The following is a 20850-nucleotide window of genomic DNA, read 5'->3' as shown; positions in this document are numbered from 1 at the left end:
TGGGTTTATATAATGCATGAGAAGTGTTGTGATGTGACTTTTGGACTTTCTAGGACCTTTTTTTTCTCAAGGAGTTAATATTGGGTGGTTGTTAGCATTCTTAATTTAAAATTTACAAGTAATATTACGTACTCCCTCTAAAAGAAGGTTAGGTTTGATGGTTTTTCACGGTTAATAAGAAAAAAATTGATATAGTAGAAAAAAAAATTAAATTAACTTTGAAAGAAGGAATATTGTATTGGGAATAGTTGTACTCCGTAATAAATAAAATTAGTTTAATGGAAATTATGTATGTATGAGGAAAATATGGTAAAAATAATACAAACTCGTAATTTTTTTAAAAGTTAAGAAATAATTGAAATGCAAACATTAAAGGGGACACCAAAAAGGGTAAACATAACCCTCTTGTAAAAAAGAAGGGAATAAATTTTTTTTGTTCCCATTCAATTTACTATACTCATAAGTTTTTTTTTGTCTAAGATTACAACAGTCGTTTTAAATATGACTACTATATTATTTTAATGATAAACAATAAGATCGGTTTATTTTTACATATTATAAGATATAATTAGTCTCTTAATACCTACAATGCAAATATAATTTTATTTTGAAAATTTTAATCCAACATAAAATACGTAGTAATTATTTTTTACTTGTCTAAAAAATATATAATTTTTCAAAAATTAAAAAAATAATAATAATTTGATAAATAAAAAAATGTTGATAATACTATTTTATACCAAAAATAAAATAATATAATTTATTATTGGGAGAAAAATATGTCAATTATGAACCATAAAATCATGAAAACATTTGACTAAAATTAAATTTTCAAAAAACAAACATATATATATATATATGAAGTAAATTACTATTGTCCACATATATATATAATTTTATGTAATTTTATTCTATTTTGGTGTTTAATTAAAGAGCCACTGCACAAGGGCAGGGGTGAGAATCTTTTTTTTTTTTTTGGTGTTTAGAGAGCCACAAGGGCAGGGGTGAGAATCAATTCAAGGATCTTTTATAATCGGGAGGAAGTTCTAACCACTTAAGCTATTTTTTACTTTCAATACCAACATAATTAAGGTCTGTTCTCATTGACTGAAATGAGATGAACTGAACTTAATTGAACTGAACTGAATATTTTATAAGAGAAGAAAATTAGGAGCTGAATTGAATTGAACTGAATATTTTATAAAAGAAGGAAATTAGGATCTGAACTGATCTATCTGAACTGAACTGAATATTTTATAAGAGAAGGAAATTAAGAGCTGAACTGAACTTAACTTAACTTATTAGAGCTGAACTGAACTTAACTTAACTTATTAGAGCTGAACTGAACTGAAAATAATCTGATGAGAACATGCCCTTAATCAAGTTCTCATTATAGAACGAAATAGCACATTTATCACTTGGATCATTGGATGAGATGTGTTGATATCATGAATGACTAGCTTTTTAATTAATGAAAGTTATATAAACTTTTTTTTTTTAAGGAAATCAAAATTATAAACTTATTTTAATATGACAAAAGCTAACGAATGTCCTGAGGGCGTTGGATAACCTAGCTAAAAGTAGAAAGATTAAATTAAAAATTAACACTAATTACACCGATCGACTTGTAATTTTGTTATGATTTCCCAAATTAATACGGAGTACTAATATTTTAAATCTCCAACGCCCCGGGACGTTCGTCAGCAAGATCCTTTTAATATCAGATAATGAATATTTTTCATTCAATCAAACCTTAATTCATAGAAACAAAACTACAAAAGTCAAGATATATAAATGGATTACTAAACTTAGCTAGCCAAGTTAGGTAGTCCGTATAATTTCTTAAACCGCATTTTATTTTAGAGATAGATTTTGTAGCGGATTTAATTAAATTAAACCAGCCGCATGCTAAGAGATTAATGCATGAATCTACCAACTACTATTAGCATCTTGCTAGTTCCCATAACATTTTCAACTCCTGAATTTATTTCATCGGAAATATTTTGAAAGATAACAAAGCAAATACGTCACTAATTAACCATTGTGGCATTGTTAGACTGATAAGGAAAAACAACCATTTGATGACGCCGCCGGTCTATATATACTACGGAGTACTGTACTTCTTTGGATAGAAATCGCGTTTGAACCTCTCACAAGTCACAGGTCAACCTAGTCCACGTTAACATTTTTGAAACTTTGAGAGTGATGGAGGGTATGTAGGAGCACCCTCATCCTCAAAGTGTCCCTTATAAAATGTGAATAACTCTCAATTTAATCTTGAAAGATTTTTAAATAAAGTTGTCCGAATATTTTATTATACAATGTAGATTATTCCGTATTTTCTCCGTCCGTTAATACAGTGCCTCTTTCTCTTTATTATGTGAGGAATAAATGCTCAAAAGAGGCACTGTATTAAGAGACGGAGGGAATATCAATTACTTCTTATATTAAGACACTGGACGCCGGTGTCAAATTACTAAATTAGACATGTGACATATGTATTACTCTTACTCCGTAATAAGGAGTCTAGATCATTAGGACAACTCACCATAATTAATTAGTCCGTACTTATCAATATATATTGGTCCTTTAATTTTTAAGTTGTTAGGCTCTAGCTAATTAGCTATGTCAAATGTAGGACTCATGAAACTCTTCTATTTATAACAATAAATGCTTTAATTTATATGCTGATTTATACAATTATACTTATATTAGATTAATGTTTTAATTAAGTGGATAGGAACTCATCATCCATCTGACAAGCACAAGCCTAAATATATAACACACTCAATTCTATAAATCAGATTGTACAAGTTTGGTTTGCTAATACGTATAAATAAAATAAATACAGAGTACTCTGTAATAGGAAGTATAGACCATCAATAATTTCAATAAATCTATAATGATATATATTATTATTACATTTAATAAATTAGTACTCATAATATTTAGGGAGAAAAGAATTACCAAAAATTAAAATGGTGTATCATTGACATTAAAGTAATTTCTTTCAATTCACCCCAAACCCAACAGTTCTACACTCCTATCCAACATAAATAAATGCACATTAGGAACCCCGGCCTCCTCACGAGGAGAATATAATTATAAATACACGTAATAATTACAATAGAAAATTAAAAATAACTTTAGCCTCATATGTAGTATACATATATTCTGATTTTGGTAACTTAAGGGTTAAGACAAAAGGGTCAATCATAATCATCTAGGTCTAAATCGACTAATGTGTCATAATGCTATGGCATATTGTAATTGCGTAATAGAGACATTGCCATACACACGATAATAGTTACAATCATAAGATGTCAAACGTCGACTACGACTCTAATGACAAACTCACAAACTAACGAATGATCGATATTGTCTCTGTAGAGACATAGCTTTCCTAAACAGTATAACACATGTACACATTGAGGAAAAAAAGAGAGAGTCGTTGAACACTTTATATGGTTTTTGGGATTGAATCTACTTTGGTCTTGTCTTGGCTTATATATTAATGTGCATCGTAAACTTAGGGCTTGTTTGACATTGTTTTTTGTTTTTAATTTTTTTTTTTTTAGAAAACAAGAAAAAGTGTTCCCACTTTTCTGTTGTCAGTTTTCAAAATTATCAGAAGTTTATAAATTTGACTAATTTTTTAATCATTATATGACATATACTTCCTCCGTTTGATTAATATTGCAACAATGTATTTTTTGCACTATTCATCACTCTTGTACTATTTAGCCATATAATATGATTTATACGTTAATTAAGCAAAATATTGTCATGTGGGATCGTGTTGTATTCGTCTCATAAAATACTTTCACAATATCAATTTATTATAATTTTTACTCTTACACAATTTTAGATATTTAGCATATAAAATGTGCTTTGGATGCGTAATTTCATCTTTATTACAATATTTATAGAATGAAAGAAGTATCACATAATTTTGAAAAACAAAAAACCAAAAAACAGAAAAGCACAGTGATCGATGCCAAATGAACCCTAATTTATTGAACTTTTGTTTTAACCAGACTCATATGTTACCAAGTTTAACTTCTTTTTCTAAAACGTATTTAAGTACTTGGTAATTAATGTGAGGATGACATATAGACATATAATATAGCTTTATACTACATTGATAAAAGGTATGTATATATTGAAGAATTAAATGGATGTTGATAGGTATCGGTCTTCCATCCAAACAAATACAAGTATATTATATTTGTGTATAATCCATCTATGCTGATGAAACATCACAATTGTATCAATCAATATCAAAACACTCGTATATATCTAATCAGTAACATCAATTAACTATGTTAGTTGACAAATTAAGTACTGTGATTATTGATAAGAGAAAAATTAATTGATGAATCAATCTCCCAACCGTTTGATTGAGATTTTAATTATTTTTTATCTTACAGACACCCTTTGATTGAGATTGCTAGCCGAATTTCTTTCACAAGCTTCTTAAATTAATTATATATATGGATCGAACTTAATTAAGTGAGCTGGAAAAAGAGGGTGGAAGTTTCATGTCCCTTTGCATGGAGGACATTGGGACAACGTACGTTTTGCATGATATACTAATAATGGATATACTAACACTTCTTGTAGTAAATTTTTTTAATAAATACATAATTAAGCAAGAAGCTGATAGAAGAATAGGTATAGGTGTGATTAAAATTGCTAATTAATTTAAAATCCCGTGTCGTTTTAATTGTTTTTAGCTTGAATAGTTCGTCGCTTTTATTTTAACCATATTAAGTTGTAATTGTGTAAATTTTTATAGAATCTTGTTAACGATAACCCTTTAAAATGGTTTCTAAAATTGTATTAATATGGAAATGCATGCCAAAATCACATGTCGAATGGTCTAGTTTGTATTTTGTATTTTCTTAATAAGTAAACTAATCGAATTGAACATAATCTTTTTTTTTTTATTGATTATAATATCAGTTTTTTTTTTTTTTTTTTTAAATTCCTTTTACCAAGTGCCATGAACACTTGTTTAGTTATCTCTTAGCTAAAAAATATTTTAAAGTCAGGAAATTATGATTTCTCCTTTGGTTTAGCATATACTCTTTCTTTTATGGTTTTCTTTAATTTTATTAGCCACCAAGATTTCAACATATTGGATAGAAGTGCGTATGTAGCATGGACCCTCATACCCAACAATATTCCAGGCCACTTGAAAGTGGGGGTGGATGAGATTCGAACCCGTGACCTTTGTATCACGTGGTTCTGATATCATGTTAAAGGACCAACTCAACCAAAAGCTTAAGCTGATGGTTGAGGCTAGGAATATGTTTTATACTCTATCATTATGTACATCAAAGTGCACCATATCTAAATCAAAGTTCGTTTTTACTTTTCATTTAATGATTAAATGAAAACAAATTACTTGTGCAACCGAATATTTATAACAATCTCTCCCAAAAAACAAATTAAAAATTGGAAAGACTGTAGTGATGTAATTGTACTCCGTGTCATTCAATGCTGACAATCTTCAAATTAGGGATGAACTTAAATAGAAGCCTAAGTAAGCGGCTAAGCATATAGATTCCTTGATTTAAAGGCATTCCAACGTGTTTTAGCTGCAAATAAAAAACCTTATATACAAGAATAAATGTAACAATAATACTCATGACCTAACTAATTAATGGTAGCTTTGATCTTACTACAGTATAAGTTTTTTCGCCTAACTAATCAGCTACCATTGCTTAATTAATTCTAAAACGTTAGGGAGTATATAGAGCGCTATTAAGAGTTTCCTTTGATCCTTTTTGTTTTTTCTACTTTGATATTTTATTTATTTATTTATTTTTTTCGTGTGTATGTGTCTTACAAAAAGATTTTTTTTCCAGGCTAGATTTTTTTAATCAAGTCTTGCACTAGAATTATTGTCCCCTCTCTCTCTCTCTGATAAGCGGGATGCGACTAAAGAGGTTCCACCTCAAAATCGTATGACTATGATGGGAGTAGCCCTTAGCCTTATAAAGTTATAAAGTGAGTACGACTTTCTCTTTTATTCAAGATGGGATACACATCCTAATATTTGTCTTCACATTTATACTCTTTTAATGTGGGACAACACTTTCATTCACATGTGAGTTTTCTCATAGGCTCAACACTCTCTTATACGTGAACTGGTGAACAAAAGGGTAGTAAAGCTAAGTTTTATTTTCAACACGAGGCCTTTTCACCGTGAGATCGACTAGAAGTTAATATTGAAAACGAAATGGAAAGGAAACAAATAAAAGGGGAAAAGTTATTATTTAACAATTACTTTTTCATTTGTTTGGTTTAACCATGAAAAGAAATCACTTAACCTAACTTCTTTTATTTTTGTTTGAGGAGAGTAAGGGTAATTGTTATCTTAGATTTTAAAACAGTAACATATAGGTGGAAACCATTCAACCATTACCCCTAGGTAATGATAAAAGCTACTCAAACCTTCTAACCAAACACTAGGTAATGGTTGGTAATGGTTTATTCAAATCCGTTTTCAAGCCAAAAATTAAAATAAAAAAATAAATAAAAATAATAAAATAATAAAAAAATACTCTTTCCAAACATTGCTCTAAATTTCTTGTCACTATTTTTCGAATTTAATTCTAATCGCACTGGACCAATACATCTCATTTGAAAATTAAAGTAAGTTTATAAACTTATATGTACCTTTCAAGGTGTTTTAAGACCCTACAACTTAAATACCAAAACAAACAACTCGTACATGGTCGTATATGCATGCATGACATTGACACACACCGGGCCATTGCGTAGATCTTGCCTAATACTCCGTATCATATATTTTGCATGTGTAACTAACTCTTTCAATGACGTTAGAAATTATATTATTCATGAAAACTGGAAAAAGTTGTAGATGCCCTAATAAGCATCCTTTGTGAAATATTGCAATTACCTCAACAAACCTTCATATGCATAATTGTAGTTGTTGTACTTTATAAATGACATTGATGCTTGTATAGTTTTATGAGCTATAATATTCTGTGAAAGATCTCATCATCATATTATTTTAAACTTATATAACGTAATCATCTTGAGACTAAGTTTTTGTTGCTGTTGTTATTGTTGATCCGTTTAGTAACACAAAGTATGCTCATTCAGTCATCCTGAATGTTGTAATAATGTGCATGTTTAAACCATACTAATCTTTATTTTCTCTCTCCTCAATCTCTCAAATGGGAATTCTTTATTTGAGTTGTTATCATTTGACTAATTGAAGACTGATCGAAGAACTTAGCTAGCTAAGATAGTCAATTTCAGACATCAATACAAGACCAAAATGACCGATTTCAATCCCAAACTATCCACAATATGAACTACAAACCATAAAGTCAATGTCTCTAACTAAAAATAGACATTTAGTCCATTTATTTCAAAACTCCATAATTGCATTGTCAATGACTAATTGGTTTTCCTTGTTGACTTCGTGGTTCAACCAAGCGAGATTACATAAAGTTTGGTGTTAAACGGCACAAGATATCTAGTACGTGGCCTAGGTACTAGTTTGCCACCAAATGGCGGTCCAATTACAGATATGTGTCCGTTATATCATAATATAGTGACATTTTAAATGGTAAAATAAAATGTTATTATGTCTCGATCTCATTTCAAAGTTAAATCCATTTACTGAAATTAATTGTCACATACAAGTATTATAATAACTTATGTGGACATCATCCAATTTAATACGTATATAAATCCAAGACTTAAGAGTAAATTTTTTGCATGCATTTTAGACTTTTATATATGAGGTACCAAAAAACGTAGTAATAAGTGATAATATAATAACCTAGGGTGTGAATGTGTGATGTAGCACAATCTTAATGAAAGAAAATTGATATGGTTGGATTTCTACACTCAAAAAATTTCAAATAAAAGAGTAACTATACGTAATGAGTTAATGACCACATTGATTATTATTTCATTAGAATTCATTAGCATTCTTATCTAAGCCTCTAAGGTAAATAAAAAAAATGTATATGATTGCACATGCAATGCCATTTCATATACGTAGTACTTCGTATATGATTGTCCAGCCCTTCACAATCCATCTATATATATAATTGAGATCATGTGAAAAAAATCAAATTAGATTACAAATATGAGTGCATATGAGAAAAATCCGAGAAGCACAAGTGTAACATGTAATAAAACATATTCATAAATCATGTCGTTCTTGTACATATACTCCGTATTTGTATAATGAGCATTGTATACTCGTCTTAGCTTGTCCATAGTTCAAGAGTTGCGACTATGATGACATTTGTTTTGGAGTCTTTTTAACTTGAAAAAAAGAATAAATAAATACGCCATATTAAGTGATTGAGGACAAAGTTGGCCCTTATCTTTAGTAGCTTAATAATTTTGTTAGGGATAAAGTTGGTGACATTAAAAGAGGAGATCGAGGGGTAGTTTGAAGCCCTCACAAAATCCATTCTTTCATTTCCACAAAATGTTATGTCCCCAAAGTAGTGTTGAAAATGGACGTAAAGTGTCTATCTAAATTAATTTGGAGAATGAAATGAGTGTATACTGTATTAAAGCCTAAAGGTGGTTATAAGTTGGTACATTATTTTGTAGGGCAGTTTTATTGACATGCATCAAATGAAGCTAAATAAACAATATTATTTGTACGGTCACTTAGCTAGCTAGCTAAGCTAGGTGGTGCCCTCAAAGTTCATATGATCTGATTTTCATGTTATATTATCGATAGATGTTCTAAGAATAACTAATGCAATGTTGCAGTGGCTTCTGAAATTAGATTTAATGTGTCACTTTAGACCGTTAGAATGTTATACGAAGTATGAAGTATATGTAAAATTTATTGAGCTGAGCTGAATTGAACTGAACTGAATTAAAGTTAACTTATTAGAGCTAAACTGAATTGAACTGAAAATAATCGTATGAGAACATGCCCTTAGTCAAACAAATTGGTTCAATTGGTAAGTTTCTTACCTCACATCGTATGGGTTTGGAGTTTGAATCCTACCAAGTGAGGACACTTGAGAAGTTGGAACTTGGGAGTAGGGATTCCCTTAACCTCTCCTCTACTGTACTCGTAACTCGTAAGTGTCTGGTTTGCATTTATTGGACCGAAAAAACCGTGAGGGTTCAAGTCCAGTATAGGTCCTTATTATTTTTAAAAAATGTAATATGTATATTTGGACATAAATCAACACAGGGATTTGAATAAAAAAAATTTACATCTACAACAAAAACGAGTACGTACTCCCACACTAAAAATATTTTATTGAAACAGAGAAAATTTCCGGTCAAAATACAATTTAGCTCGTTAATTTAATCTAATGCTTGAATAAACATTATTATATAGACTATATGCCCAGATGTAAAGTGCACTCAAGATTACGATCATTTGATGATTGAATGAGTAGTAATCATCAAATTGAGTAATAAATATACTTAGATACATCTTGCATGAGAGTGCAAAGGAGAATCCCCTAACATTGAAATCATGCATTTAAAGCAATAATTGAGAAAATGAGAACCTTCCTACACAATATCTCCATCTAGTTCAATTTAGCAAGCATTACTAGATGTGTCAAAATCACATCCGATTTGACTCAAAATGGAGCCGAAAAAAAATCCAATTCAGATTTTAATTCGCGTGGACACAAAAAAATTAGCATGACTTAAGTTTAAAAATAAACCTGATCCGAACCGACCTTACCGAATCCGATCCAGACATCTAAATTAACACCTCTAGGTATTGTTGGACTTAAACATAACCAGTATATTGAGACATGTGTTTGTCTATATAATGTACGGCTATGCTACTGTTACTTTCTATTTAAGATGCTTATTTTTCAGTTTATTGAGACACTATATCGTATTATACATGCATGGTACACTAAAAAAATGTACAAGAGGGTGTTAAAATCCGTAATTAACCTCTTGGGTCAAATCCATGTAATGCTCCATCTCATTTAAAAAATTTATTCGGGTTATAATTATTAAGTAGAATATTAAAGAACGAAAGGAGTATAATAAAGGAGAGAGTTCCTTTTTGGCAGTCTTGATGGTTTGAATTCGTCCGGCTTAGGCATCAACTATTCTTTCTTCACTTAATAACGCAAGAATTTTATGCAGGAGTGCAGGACCATATCACTAACATTTAAGCACAATAAAATTAAAGAAAGTGATGTTTGTTCCTGAAGATTGATATGTTACCAATAAGTTATTGGTTTCTCACTTTCTTTTGTTCTTTGGAACAGAAAAAAGGATTATAAAATGATAAGATAGTAACACAAAGTGTGCCTCTTTATTTTTTTGTCTACAAAAACGTAAATTACACTGATTTATCACATACACATTCAGATTAGATGATAATTAATCTCTAATTTATTATTTTTTAGATTATTATGGAACATTAATCTACTTCATTCATCCATATAATGGTTATCTAGTTCGAGTGTACTTCAAGGTTGGATAGGCCGGGTTTATTATAATTGAGTCAGTTATAAAGTTAAAACCAATGTTAAATTAAAACCTGTTAAACCTTTCTTGCTGTATGATCAAATAACGAAACCTAAACGCTTTTAGATTATATTAACAAACGATGGGATTAATCCATAACTTCGCTTTATATGGTTAAATCCACTAATTACTGTGAAGATTTGGAAGGCATAATTCAACAGGCTAAAACAGAACTTGCACAATTACACTTTTTAAAGTGACATATAAATATAATAAAGCAAAAGTTTCCTACTGTAATACTGTGATACTGTGATAATGCCACTAGCTATATACCTTACCCCTTGTAGGATGAAATCTTATACTATGAAAAACTCTCTCATCTTATTTTAGCAATCATTTTGTTTTCTTAAACAGCAACCCAATTTTAATTAAAAGAAGCAGAGCATAGATACCATACCTACATGTCACTTAATAAACTCGGTACATAGGTCATAGTCACTGGTCGATGGCCTTGAGCTACCTCTACGGCGAAAGTTTTCACATAGAGTCCTCATCCTCTTCGGAGCAAGACGTCCTCATTAAGAAGATCCTTATCATGCATGATCCAGATGGACGCGAACTTGATTCAGAGATGTTGCTTCGAGTTATTGAAACAATCATGCATCGCGCTACTGCATCACAAGTAAATTTTAGCTCTCTTATAGCACCTGCTTATTTTGGGATTAAGACTTTGTTGTTGTTGTTGTTGTTGTAGTATGAATAACACCTGCTTGCCAAATTATTTAGGTGTCCACTAAATTAGTTTAAGTCTTTTGCTGCCACACATTTGTTTCAATGATGTAACAACAAACATTTAACATTAAAATTGAATAAGCATAAATGTTAAGTCCATCACCCAAAAGACATACAGAAAGAGCGAAAAAAGCTGAAAACAAAAAAATTGATACATTAATACAAGTATAGCAGCTAATTAAGCCTGGTGTCATGGCAGGTGTTTGTTCAGCAGCAGGATCCCCTTGAACTAAGCACCGCGGTAGAAGAATCACAAGATCTACTAGAAGACTCGATATATAAGATATCAAGCGAGGTTTTTCTCTTCAAACTAACATCCCCTCACCTTCAACCCTATAGAAGGACTTAACTTTACTTCCTACGTCCCAAAATGAACTCTGCAATTTCCATTTAGGGGTGTTTGCGAAAAGAACTATTCATAATCTTTGAGCCAATCCCTAGTGTGAAGTTCAATTTGGGACGAAAGGAATCCTGTTATTTGATGATTGATGAGGTGAAAATACAAAATGACAGATACTCTGCAAGTGCTATGGAGATGAAAATGTGCACGAAAGAACATTAAGCGTGTTTGACTTACTTGGGAAATATAGATGGGATGCAAAACTGCTTCTAGCTCTTTCAGCTTTAGCAACAGTCTTTGGTGAATTCTGGATCATAATGCAGTCACAGAACAAGAACCTGTTAGCTGCGTCGATTGCATTACTTAAGCATTTTCCAGACAGCAACATTTTTGAGCCAATCTTTAAAGCATTGACCTCATTAGTTAAAACAATGGTAGAAGTCATTAGGCGTGTTTCACAGTTTGAAGGTCTACCAATAACCTATGTAGAACTGCAGGATGATACTGTAACTACTACAAAATCGTTAATGTATGTTGCTGCTTATTGGATCATCAGGAGTATTATTGTCAGCATATCTATCGTTACAAATTTGAGAGCCATCGAAGATGATCAAGTGCACCCTCTTTCCTTTCAGTTATGCAGTTCATATTTATTTCTACCAGTGCTTATATTTTCAAGTTTTGCAATAAGAATATACAGAAAAAATATTCTATGCCAAATTTATGAATAAGGAGACTGACTGTTAAACCGGATTTTTTGACTTCAGGGATCCATATTCAATATCAAGTGCTGTATGGGAGATTGTAAGTTTAAGAAGCAAGATTAACGGCATTGGCTCTCAGCTTAGAACACAGGTAGACGCCTGCCAGCAACAGACAGGTATGTAAATTAGTAAATACGAGTATAAAATAGTCTCTAACATATACGAGTATTTAGTTTAAACTTGTAGTGTGACAACTAGATCCAGACCGAGGTAGTATTCTTATCTTAAGGACAATTGGTTCATTATCTGGCTCAAAATGCAGAGCAGAAGATGCACAGGAAGCTCATGAATACATTACAGGAGCCAGACATTGACAACCAAGAAATCCTTCGGATGTTATTTGGACTGAGGAATGACTTGCCACTAAAGCAATCATCTATGCAAGCAAAGGTTTCCTGACTTTAAATTACTATTTCTAAAATTTCAGCAAAGAAAAATACATTCTTTTTGTTACTTAGACTTGTTGGTGATCTATATTCTATGTAGCCTAAGTAAACCAAGAATATATGACCACATTAGATTGAGTTTAATAATGAAACCTATCATGCATACTAATCCAAATTGAGATTCAGAGTATTCAGCAGATATCACAAACATCATACAGAGTAACAATTTCTTATGAATGAAAAGAATTAAAAGATCACTAATCATAATTTATGTTTATTAACAAGAAAAGGTTTGGAGAACTACATCAAAATTTTCCTGATAATCTGAGGATAACTTAATTTAATTTTAACGAAAGACTAACTGCCATATAATCTGTTTTTGCTATTAAGAGGATAGCTTGTCCTCCATTCTTGTACTTACTGCAACTTGATCAGAGTCAATAAAATATCAATTATTTTCCAAGGAGATTTCAACAGGTTTTTACCTTCTTGTGACAGGTTGGAATCACCTCACTGAAGAACAATGTGGTTGTTCTGCTGATTTCAAAACCAGAACTCCTGCCTGTGCATGAGTTGTTTTTACTGGGTCAACAGACATATGATCATCTTCTCCATGATAAGCAAGATAGAAGCTATGATATCCTGTGGATCCCCATATCAACTTCCGAGAATTGGAGCAACAATGAAGTCACCATATTCAATGTTATATCAAACTCCTTGCCTTGGTACTCAATTCGACAACCATGGTTACTCAGCTCAGCAACAATCTACTATGCAAAAGAGGAATGGAAATTCGACGAAAGGCCCATTATGGTTGCCTTGGACCCTACAGGTATGATAACTAACTTTGATGCTGCTGACATGGTATGGATTTGGGGTGCCAAAGCATACCCCTTTTCAGCCTCAAGAGAAAAGGAACTGTGGAGCACAGAAAAATGGAACCTGAGACTCTTACTTGACAGTATTGACCCTTTGTTCACCATGTGGGTATGATCTTTGCTCTGAAATTTTGAACTCTGTTCTGATATAATTGCTGTAAACTTGAACACTGAGTCACTGACTGTGATTTCATAATAATGTCAGGTAGAAAAAGAAAGAACAATTTGCATTTACGGAAGCAGTAAGCTTGAGTGGGTAAGACAGTTTAGTGCAGAAATTAAAGATATTCAAAGCTTAGCTGCACAACTTGAGGTGATTTATGTTGGTAAGACAAATCAAAGTGTTATAGTAAGCAACATAGTCTCCTCCATAGAAAAAGAGAAGCTAAGTCACACTCTTACTGTGTCCAAGATATCTTTGTTTTGGAAGCGCCTTGAAAGTATCAGACGATCAAAACTCAGGCTCCAACAGACCTCTGACACTGATAATATTCTAAGAGAGGTAGAAGAATTGCTAGATACCTGTAAAGATGATAACGATGAAGATTGGGTGATCTTTGGTAGGGGTTCTTCAGCAGATATTGTAAAGCTTCATGGTAATGAATGGACTCAGTTCTTGAGTAAATACTCGACATGGAAAAAGTATCTGCCAGAAATTGGTTTGGTAGATGCAATTAGACTTTCTCAGGAACCTCCCCCAACTGAGCCATGCTCCCACTCAAATATGATAAGATATAATAAAGAGCTAATGGAAGAAACTGTCATTTGTAAGAAGTGCAAGCGTCCAATGGAGAAGCTAATTGCCTATGATGTAGTGTAGGTTTTCCAAATAAGAATAATAGACTTTCTAACTGTTGTTTAAGTAACAATAAATGCAACTCCGTGTTTAGGAAGATGTAGCTAATAAAAATCCAACTCCATATTGCTTAAGGTTTATTCAGTTCAATCTCTTGTCAAATGTTTATTGTCTCTTGAAACATAGCTAGCTAACTAAAAATCATCCCCGCAAATTTGATGAAGGTAGAATAGTACCAAGCTGTTTCAAAGGGCAGCAACAAAGCCAATGCACAGTAAAAATTCTAATTTTGCTTAGGTAATAGCTAAAAAAATACCTGGTAATTTAGTGGATATGTAGACAGCACAGTCCAGGTTTTTCCTGCTTCAGCAGTACAGCTGATGCATTCTTCATCCGCCTTTCTTCTGATAAAGTGGTGATCATGCCATCAGTAATAATTGGTGCATGAAACAAAATAACAAGCATGCTTAATGATGCACTTTTCTAATAGAACTATGGATGTCACAGATCATGTAATAAGATCCATTTTTTAAGACAATGATTTAGACCAGCAATAATTTAAAAACATTGATATATTTCATCACATACATGGACCTTTTAATAGGACTGCCACTAAATAGTACTCGTACTTGTATATCAGTTCATCCACGGATTATAGTAACATTGAACAGGGATTTTGTAAATACTAGCAAAGATATAGTTTGAATGATCCTAAGGCTGTTTTTTTTAATCAGTAAAAAGCTACAGCATAATAAACATCAAAAGGGCAAGCAAGCATGAGGTTTCAGAAAGCATTGAGATCCTTGTAGCAGCTGAGGCAGGGTAGATGATTCTCAGGGAGCGGATTTTTAGTTCGCTCTGATCTCAAGGACTACTTTAAGTAATTTTCAGCAAAACTAGAAACATTTTTGGTGTTACTTACAAAAACAGATGGACATGTTGGGTGAAATATGCTAGGATGGGAAAATCTTCTCTGCAGTTCACCTATGTTACATGTATTCTACCAAATTTACTTCTAAAATGGAGATAAATCACCACCATATAAAAAAAAGAGTTAGCCTCAATAAATTAGTTATCTCTGAATATTCGACACTAACATTGGGCAAGCCAGTGGTTATGGAACAGGATAGGCATGTTGTACTGCAATTTAAGAAGCAGTAAAATATTAATACGCAAAGCTGACTTTTAAGTGTACATATTATATCAATATATCATAATTAGAAGCATAATACACTAGCTTTAGAGATTGATCCTCGACATAGGGAATTCTCTTTTCAGTTATCTTCTCAGCTTTTTCTATAACCTAACTACATATAGCATGCTCATAACAAAAGTAACGCACTATAATTGTGTACTTATTATGATCAAAAGCATGTTTTCTGACTATGCATCTCCTAAGAGGAAAGAGTTGCTGCTTTTTGAGATTCTTGAGTCATATTACAAGAAATATGCTGAAAAACCTATAAGAAGTCTTTCATTCAGGCAAAATATAATACAATAAAACTATGTGACAGTTGTGACCAGTTAAGATTTCAGAATAAAGAATCCCAGATTTCTCAGACAGTTTAGCCATCAAAATACCAATTACATACAAAGAGGAAAAATGAGAATTCAAGAAGACGAATCGATCTCAGGCAGTAATAGTACCAAAACCATTCGAGTTTCCTAGCATAAGAATCTTCAGACTATCTATATTTAAAGAAAGGACAACTTACAAAGCCAGTCAAGTTCTTTTCCTAAAATTCTTAACCTTGCCAATTGATCAAAACTTTTGACCCTGTTACAAGCAAGGTAGTAGGTTCATTTGACCTTTATTCCAAAAACTAACCATCGGATGAAACTATAAAAGGTATGGAAGGAGAAATATAAAATCAGCAGCTCATTTATTAAAATCCAAATTTACCAAAACAATGGCAAGTTCTACTGCACCTGGCAGGAAACATCGGTTCAGAGGTGATAGACATTTGTTCTCGGCTTCTGATGACACAACAATGCTGAACCAACTTCGAGCCACACATGCCCCTGATGGCCGTGACATTGATGTGAAACCTTTACTTCACATCATTGAGGACATCTTTTACCGTGCTGCACCCACTGTCCCTGGCTCTACTCAGGTACAGAATCCCATACTATGCAACTCCATATATAATATTATCTGTGATACACATAAAGTTGGCTGCTTTGATTATAGAATTGTCTGCAATTGAACATGTAACAGGGAGATCAAGCACACATGGATGCTCTAGATGACAAGGCATTCCAAGCTGGTTATGGAGAGCTGATAGAACTATTGGCATTCACCATAAACAAAATCTCTAACGAGGTTAGTTATAATCTCAGAAGCTGTTTAACTAGAAACAAGAAAATCTCATATATTATGAAGATAACGAAAAGAGCAGCATATAGCAGTGTATTAAAACTATACCTTTATGTAAAAACATAGAGGATCCATATTGTCATTTCGATTAAGTGTTAGTATCAGAAGAAGATATTTGCAATGACATCAAACAGTGGGTCTGCTCTTATAAAAACAAACTAGAATAAGACATCAACCAATAGGGATTAACCTGATATGGAGTGAAATTCTTATTACAGATAATTTGCAAATGTTCTGGAAGTGGAGATGCACATACAACAACTCTGTCAATATTCAACATGGTCTCAAGCTACTCTTGGGATGCAAAAGTGGTCCTTGCTCTTGCAGCCTTTGCTACGTATTATGGTGATTTCTGGTTAATTGCCCAGCTCTACACTGTAAACTCATTGGCAAAATCTGTTGCAATCCTTAAGCAACTTCCTGAGATAATGGAGCACCCAGATAGCCTCAAACCCAAGTTTGAAGCAATTGGCAATTTAATCAGAGCCATGGTAAACGTTACCAAATGTATCGTGGAATTCAAGGAGCTCCCACCACAGTACATAACTGCAGATACACCGGTATATGAAAGTGCTGATGCTTTGATCCCGACAGCTGCTTACTGGATCATCAGGAGTATACTGGCCTGTGCATCACAAATTGCGGGTCTAATTAGCATGAGTAACGAGTATGTGATCCTCCCCTTGCTTTTATGAGTCCAATCTGTAACAACAACTCGGTCATTATTTGAACATTTCTTAAGCTTTTATTTTAAGGAACATGCTAATTTATGCTCTCTTATAGGATGAATAATTTGAGTAAACCTACCATATTATCACTAATACAAGACATCTTAGTTCATAATATTAGCTATGATGCTTATAAGCCATCATTGAAAAATCTATGAAGAGAACTAACATACAGATAAACTATTCAAGAAGCGATAAACAAGTCAGCAGATATTCGAACTTATAACAACATTTTGTTACCTGAATTCATACTTCACAGTTTTTGTTTTATCTATTTTAGATTTTCATCTTGAAACTTCACAAGCAGTTAATATGCTAAAATAATGCTTGGATACAATCAGGTATATATCATCAACAACAGAGGCTTGGGAGCTGTCAAGCTTAGCTCATAAGGTCAGCAGCATATATGAACATCTACGAAAGCAGCTAGATCTCTGCTACCAACACATTGGTAAGCTAAAGCTACATACAATATGTAGCAGACATTACCTTTCACCAATTATTGAGATATATGTATTGAAATAATCACAATGCACATAATAATAATGTATACTCTATGTACATATTATGCATGTATTCTGCAAGACTAATTAAATTTTCTTGTGTAATGCAGATGAAAAGAAACATATAGAAGCATACCAGCTGCTTATTCGCACATTTGAGACACCCCATGTTGACAACATGAAAATTCTCAGGCTTCTGATTTATTACAAGGACGATCAACTGCCCCTTTGGGATGGTTCAGGAAACAAAAGGGTTTGTTTACTGTTTACTCCTCTGCTCCTGTCTGTTGTTGCTATAGCTAAATTTTATTTTACACAAAAGATCAAGAAGTTTATGATTAAGGTTAAGAATTGAGCAGTTTATAACTGCAAATAAAATAGCTTAGCATTGACAAAAACACATTCTCATACAGGTAAGCATAGATGTATTGAGGAGAAGAAATGTTATACTACTAATTACAGACCTGCACTTTTCTCATGAAGAACTTTCAATTCTTGATCAAATGTACCAAGAATCAAGGCAACACCCAGCAAGGGTGGAAAGTCAATATGAAGTAGTGTGGCTCCCGGTGGTCGACAAATCTTCCCCTTGGGATGATAAAAAACAAGAACAGTTTAAAACTCTACAATCAGTGATGCCTTGGTACACTGTTTATCACCCTTCAATGATTGACCCTGCAGTTCTTAGGTATATAAAGGAGGTGTGGCACTTCAGCAAGAAGCCCATGCTTGTCGTCCTTGATCCACAAGGTCGAGTCACTAACCCCAATGCTCTATACATGATGTGGATTTGGGGGAGTCTGGCATTTCCTTTCACTAGAACAAGGGAAGAAGCTCTTTGGGCAGAAGAGAAATGGAGGCTCGATTTGTTGGCAGACGCCATTGAACCAATGATCTTCCAATGGGTATGACAGTCCTATGCTTCCTTTTCTTAAATCCTTGTTTTATCATTGTTTATAATAATGCATATATTATAGTTCTATAGTGTACAAGCAAAACATCAATTTACAGATATATGACATGATTAACCAGCATCTGTTATGCATATACAAGTGCATCATTTATCAAACAGATAAAAATGTAATATAAAATTGTAGCGAATAGTCAATGTTGTAAGAGCATGAAGTCTTGTTTTTTAATCAGCTCATGAGTGTACTTTGTAACAGATGCAAGACCAGAAATATATATGTATGTACGGAGGAGAAGACCTGGAGTGGATACAGAAATTTACCGCCAAACTACATAATACTGCACAAGCTGCTCAAATTTCACTCGAGATGTTATATGTTGGTAAAAGCAACCTCAAGGAAAAAATCCGTAAGATCAATGATGAGATTACTTCTCAGGGCTTGAGCCATGTACTGCCTGATGTAACTCTAGTGTGGTACTTCTGGGTGCGGCTAGAGAGCATGTGGCACTCCAAGGTACAACAAGGAAAGACGGTGCAGGATGACCCCATTATGCAAGAGATAGTTACAATGATGAGCTTCGATGCAGGTGATCAAGGGTGGGCTTTGATCAGCAGGGGGGCGACAGAGATGACCAAAGCCAAGGGTGAGACCATCATGATGTGCTTGGATAAATTTGAAGAATGGAAAGAAGATGTCCCGGTGAAAGGCTTTGTGCAAGCAATAACCGATTATTTGCAAAGAAACCAAACACCACACCACTGCAACCGTCTCATTCTACCAGGCACAACTGGGAGCGTTCCAGACAAGGTTGTTTGTGCAGAATGTGGCCGTGCCATGGAGAAATTTATCATGTATCGCTGCTGTACTGACTAAGAAATCTCACATAATAGGTCACTCTTCCACAATAAGAAACATAGCACAAGAATAAATTGAACCTAACCATATTTCCATTATAACTTGTCATTTGTTGTAAATCTAGTACTAATACAGTTTGTAACTTAGTAACGCTTGAATCTTTGATGTAGCAACACAGCTGATATAGTTTGATGTAAATTAGAGAGTTGCAAGAAGATAAGAATGAATTAATGTCTCAATAAATTCCGAGTTTTCGACGTAGTAGTTTGTTTAACCAACTTTAATCTTCTTCATACATTATACATTCAAGTTTTCAAGAGTCCAAAATTAAAGTCCAAAGTCCAGTATTCCTCAACCAAGTCTATGTATCGCTTAAACCTTGAACATTTCTATTCGCCACACAAGTGCAATGAAATAAAATGTGAAACCCTATAATTTACAAAATTTAATTCTATGTTTACCAAATTTAAAGAAATACACATTTTGTAATATTATTTTATTAAGTTCAACTCAACTTCAATATCATCAAATCCAACATCTTAAAACATCATTAAGAAGTTTTAAATGTACCAAACCAAGTTCAAAACTTTCAAGAATATTCACAAGATTACAGATTCAAAAAAACAAGTTTTGAACATGAAAAAAAAAAACTTATTTGCATCCAAAAACATGAATTTCAATTCAATTTAATCAGAATCAAATGTATTAAAAATGTAAGTATCGAAAATGTACCAGTAGACAGGTAACGCGATGAAAGTAAAGAGATTAATAGATTACTCCATTCATCGAGCTGTTTAAGACTGGCAATTTTAATCAATTTATGCTTCGGAAACTAGAACACTTCTCATTTACAGGGAGAGAGTTCACCATATGAAGCAACAATAAATTCAATTTTAATTACAAAATTAAATGTCACAAATTCGAACTTCAAAATGCAAACTACGAATCGAGAATTTAATCGCAGTTGCAAAAGATTTGAAAAAAATCAAATCGAAGTTGAAATCGCAGGATTATTAATATATGCTCCCCTTGACACGTTCATCGGAATCG

General features: G+C 32.8%; 2 protein-coding genes and 2 long non-coding RNA genes across 5 annotated transcripts; 2 read left to right on the top strand and 2 right to left on the bottom strand.

The window, feature by feature from the left end:
* The first annotated feature begins 10698 nt into the window (after positions 1 to 10698).
* On the top strand, positions 10699 to 14729 carry LOC110712618 (protein SIEVE ELEMENT OCCLUSION C-like). Its single transcript, XM_021891094.1, has 7 exons — positions 10699 to 11152; positions 11462 to 11557; positions 11776 to 12236; positions 12370 to 12482; positions 12629 to 12756; positions 13251 to 13739; positions 13836 to 14729. The coding sequence occupies exons 1-7, from the start codon at positions 10976 to 10978 to the stop codon at positions 14448 to 14450; spliced, it is 2079 nt and encodes a 692-aa protein (XP_021746786.1). The 5' UTR covers positions 10699 to 10975; the 3' UTR covers positions 14451 to 14729.
* LOC110712620 lies at positions 13735 to 16460 on the bottom strand. Of its 2 annotated transcripts, XR_002509629.1 has the most exons (5): positions 16356 to 16440; positions 16142 to 16203; positions 14743 to 14830; positions 14153 to 14276; positions 13735 to 13812 (listed from the first exon to the last, which is right to left on the bottom strand). It is a non-coding gene; the product is annotated as an uncharacterized LOC110712620 (long non-coding RNA). The 2 variants fall into 2 exon arrangements; XR_002509628.1 differs by lacking the exon at positions 16142 to 16203 and having other exon boundaries at positions 16356 to 16460.
* Positions 16211 to 20571, top strand: LOC110712617 (protein SIEVE ELEMENT OCCLUSION B-like). Its single transcript, XM_021891093.1, has 7 exons — positions 16211 to 16540; positions 16645 to 16749; positions 17022 to 17470; positions 17873 to 17982; positions 18145 to 18287; positions 18448 to 18939; positions 19201 to 20571. The coding sequence occupies exons 1-7, from the start codon at positions 16337 to 16339 to the stop codon at positions 19816 to 19818; spliced, it is 2121 nt and encodes a 706-aa protein (XP_021746785.1). The 5' UTR covers positions 16211 to 16336; the 3' UTR covers positions 19819 to 20571.
* LOC110712619 lies at positions 17392 to 18593 on the bottom strand. Its single transcript, XR_002509627.1, has 3 exons — positions 18499 to 18593; positions 18171 to 18333; positions 17392 to 17505 (listed from the first exon to the last, which is right to left on the bottom strand). It is a non-coding gene; the product is annotated as an uncharacterized LOC110712619 (long non-coding RNA).
* Positions 20572 to 20850: the final 279 nt, after the last annotated feature.

The sequence above is a fragment of the Chenopodium quinoa genome, unplaced genomic scaffold (assembly GCF_001683475.1).
Source record: "Chenopodium quinoa cultivar QQ74 unplaced genomic scaffold, ASM168347v1, whole genome shotgun sequence".
NCBI classification, from domain to species: Eukaryota; Viridiplantae; Streptophyta; class Magnoliopsida; order Caryophyllales; family Amaranthaceae; genus Chenopodium; species Chenopodium quinoa.
This window is presented reverse-complemented; position numbering and strand designations above follow the sequence as displayed.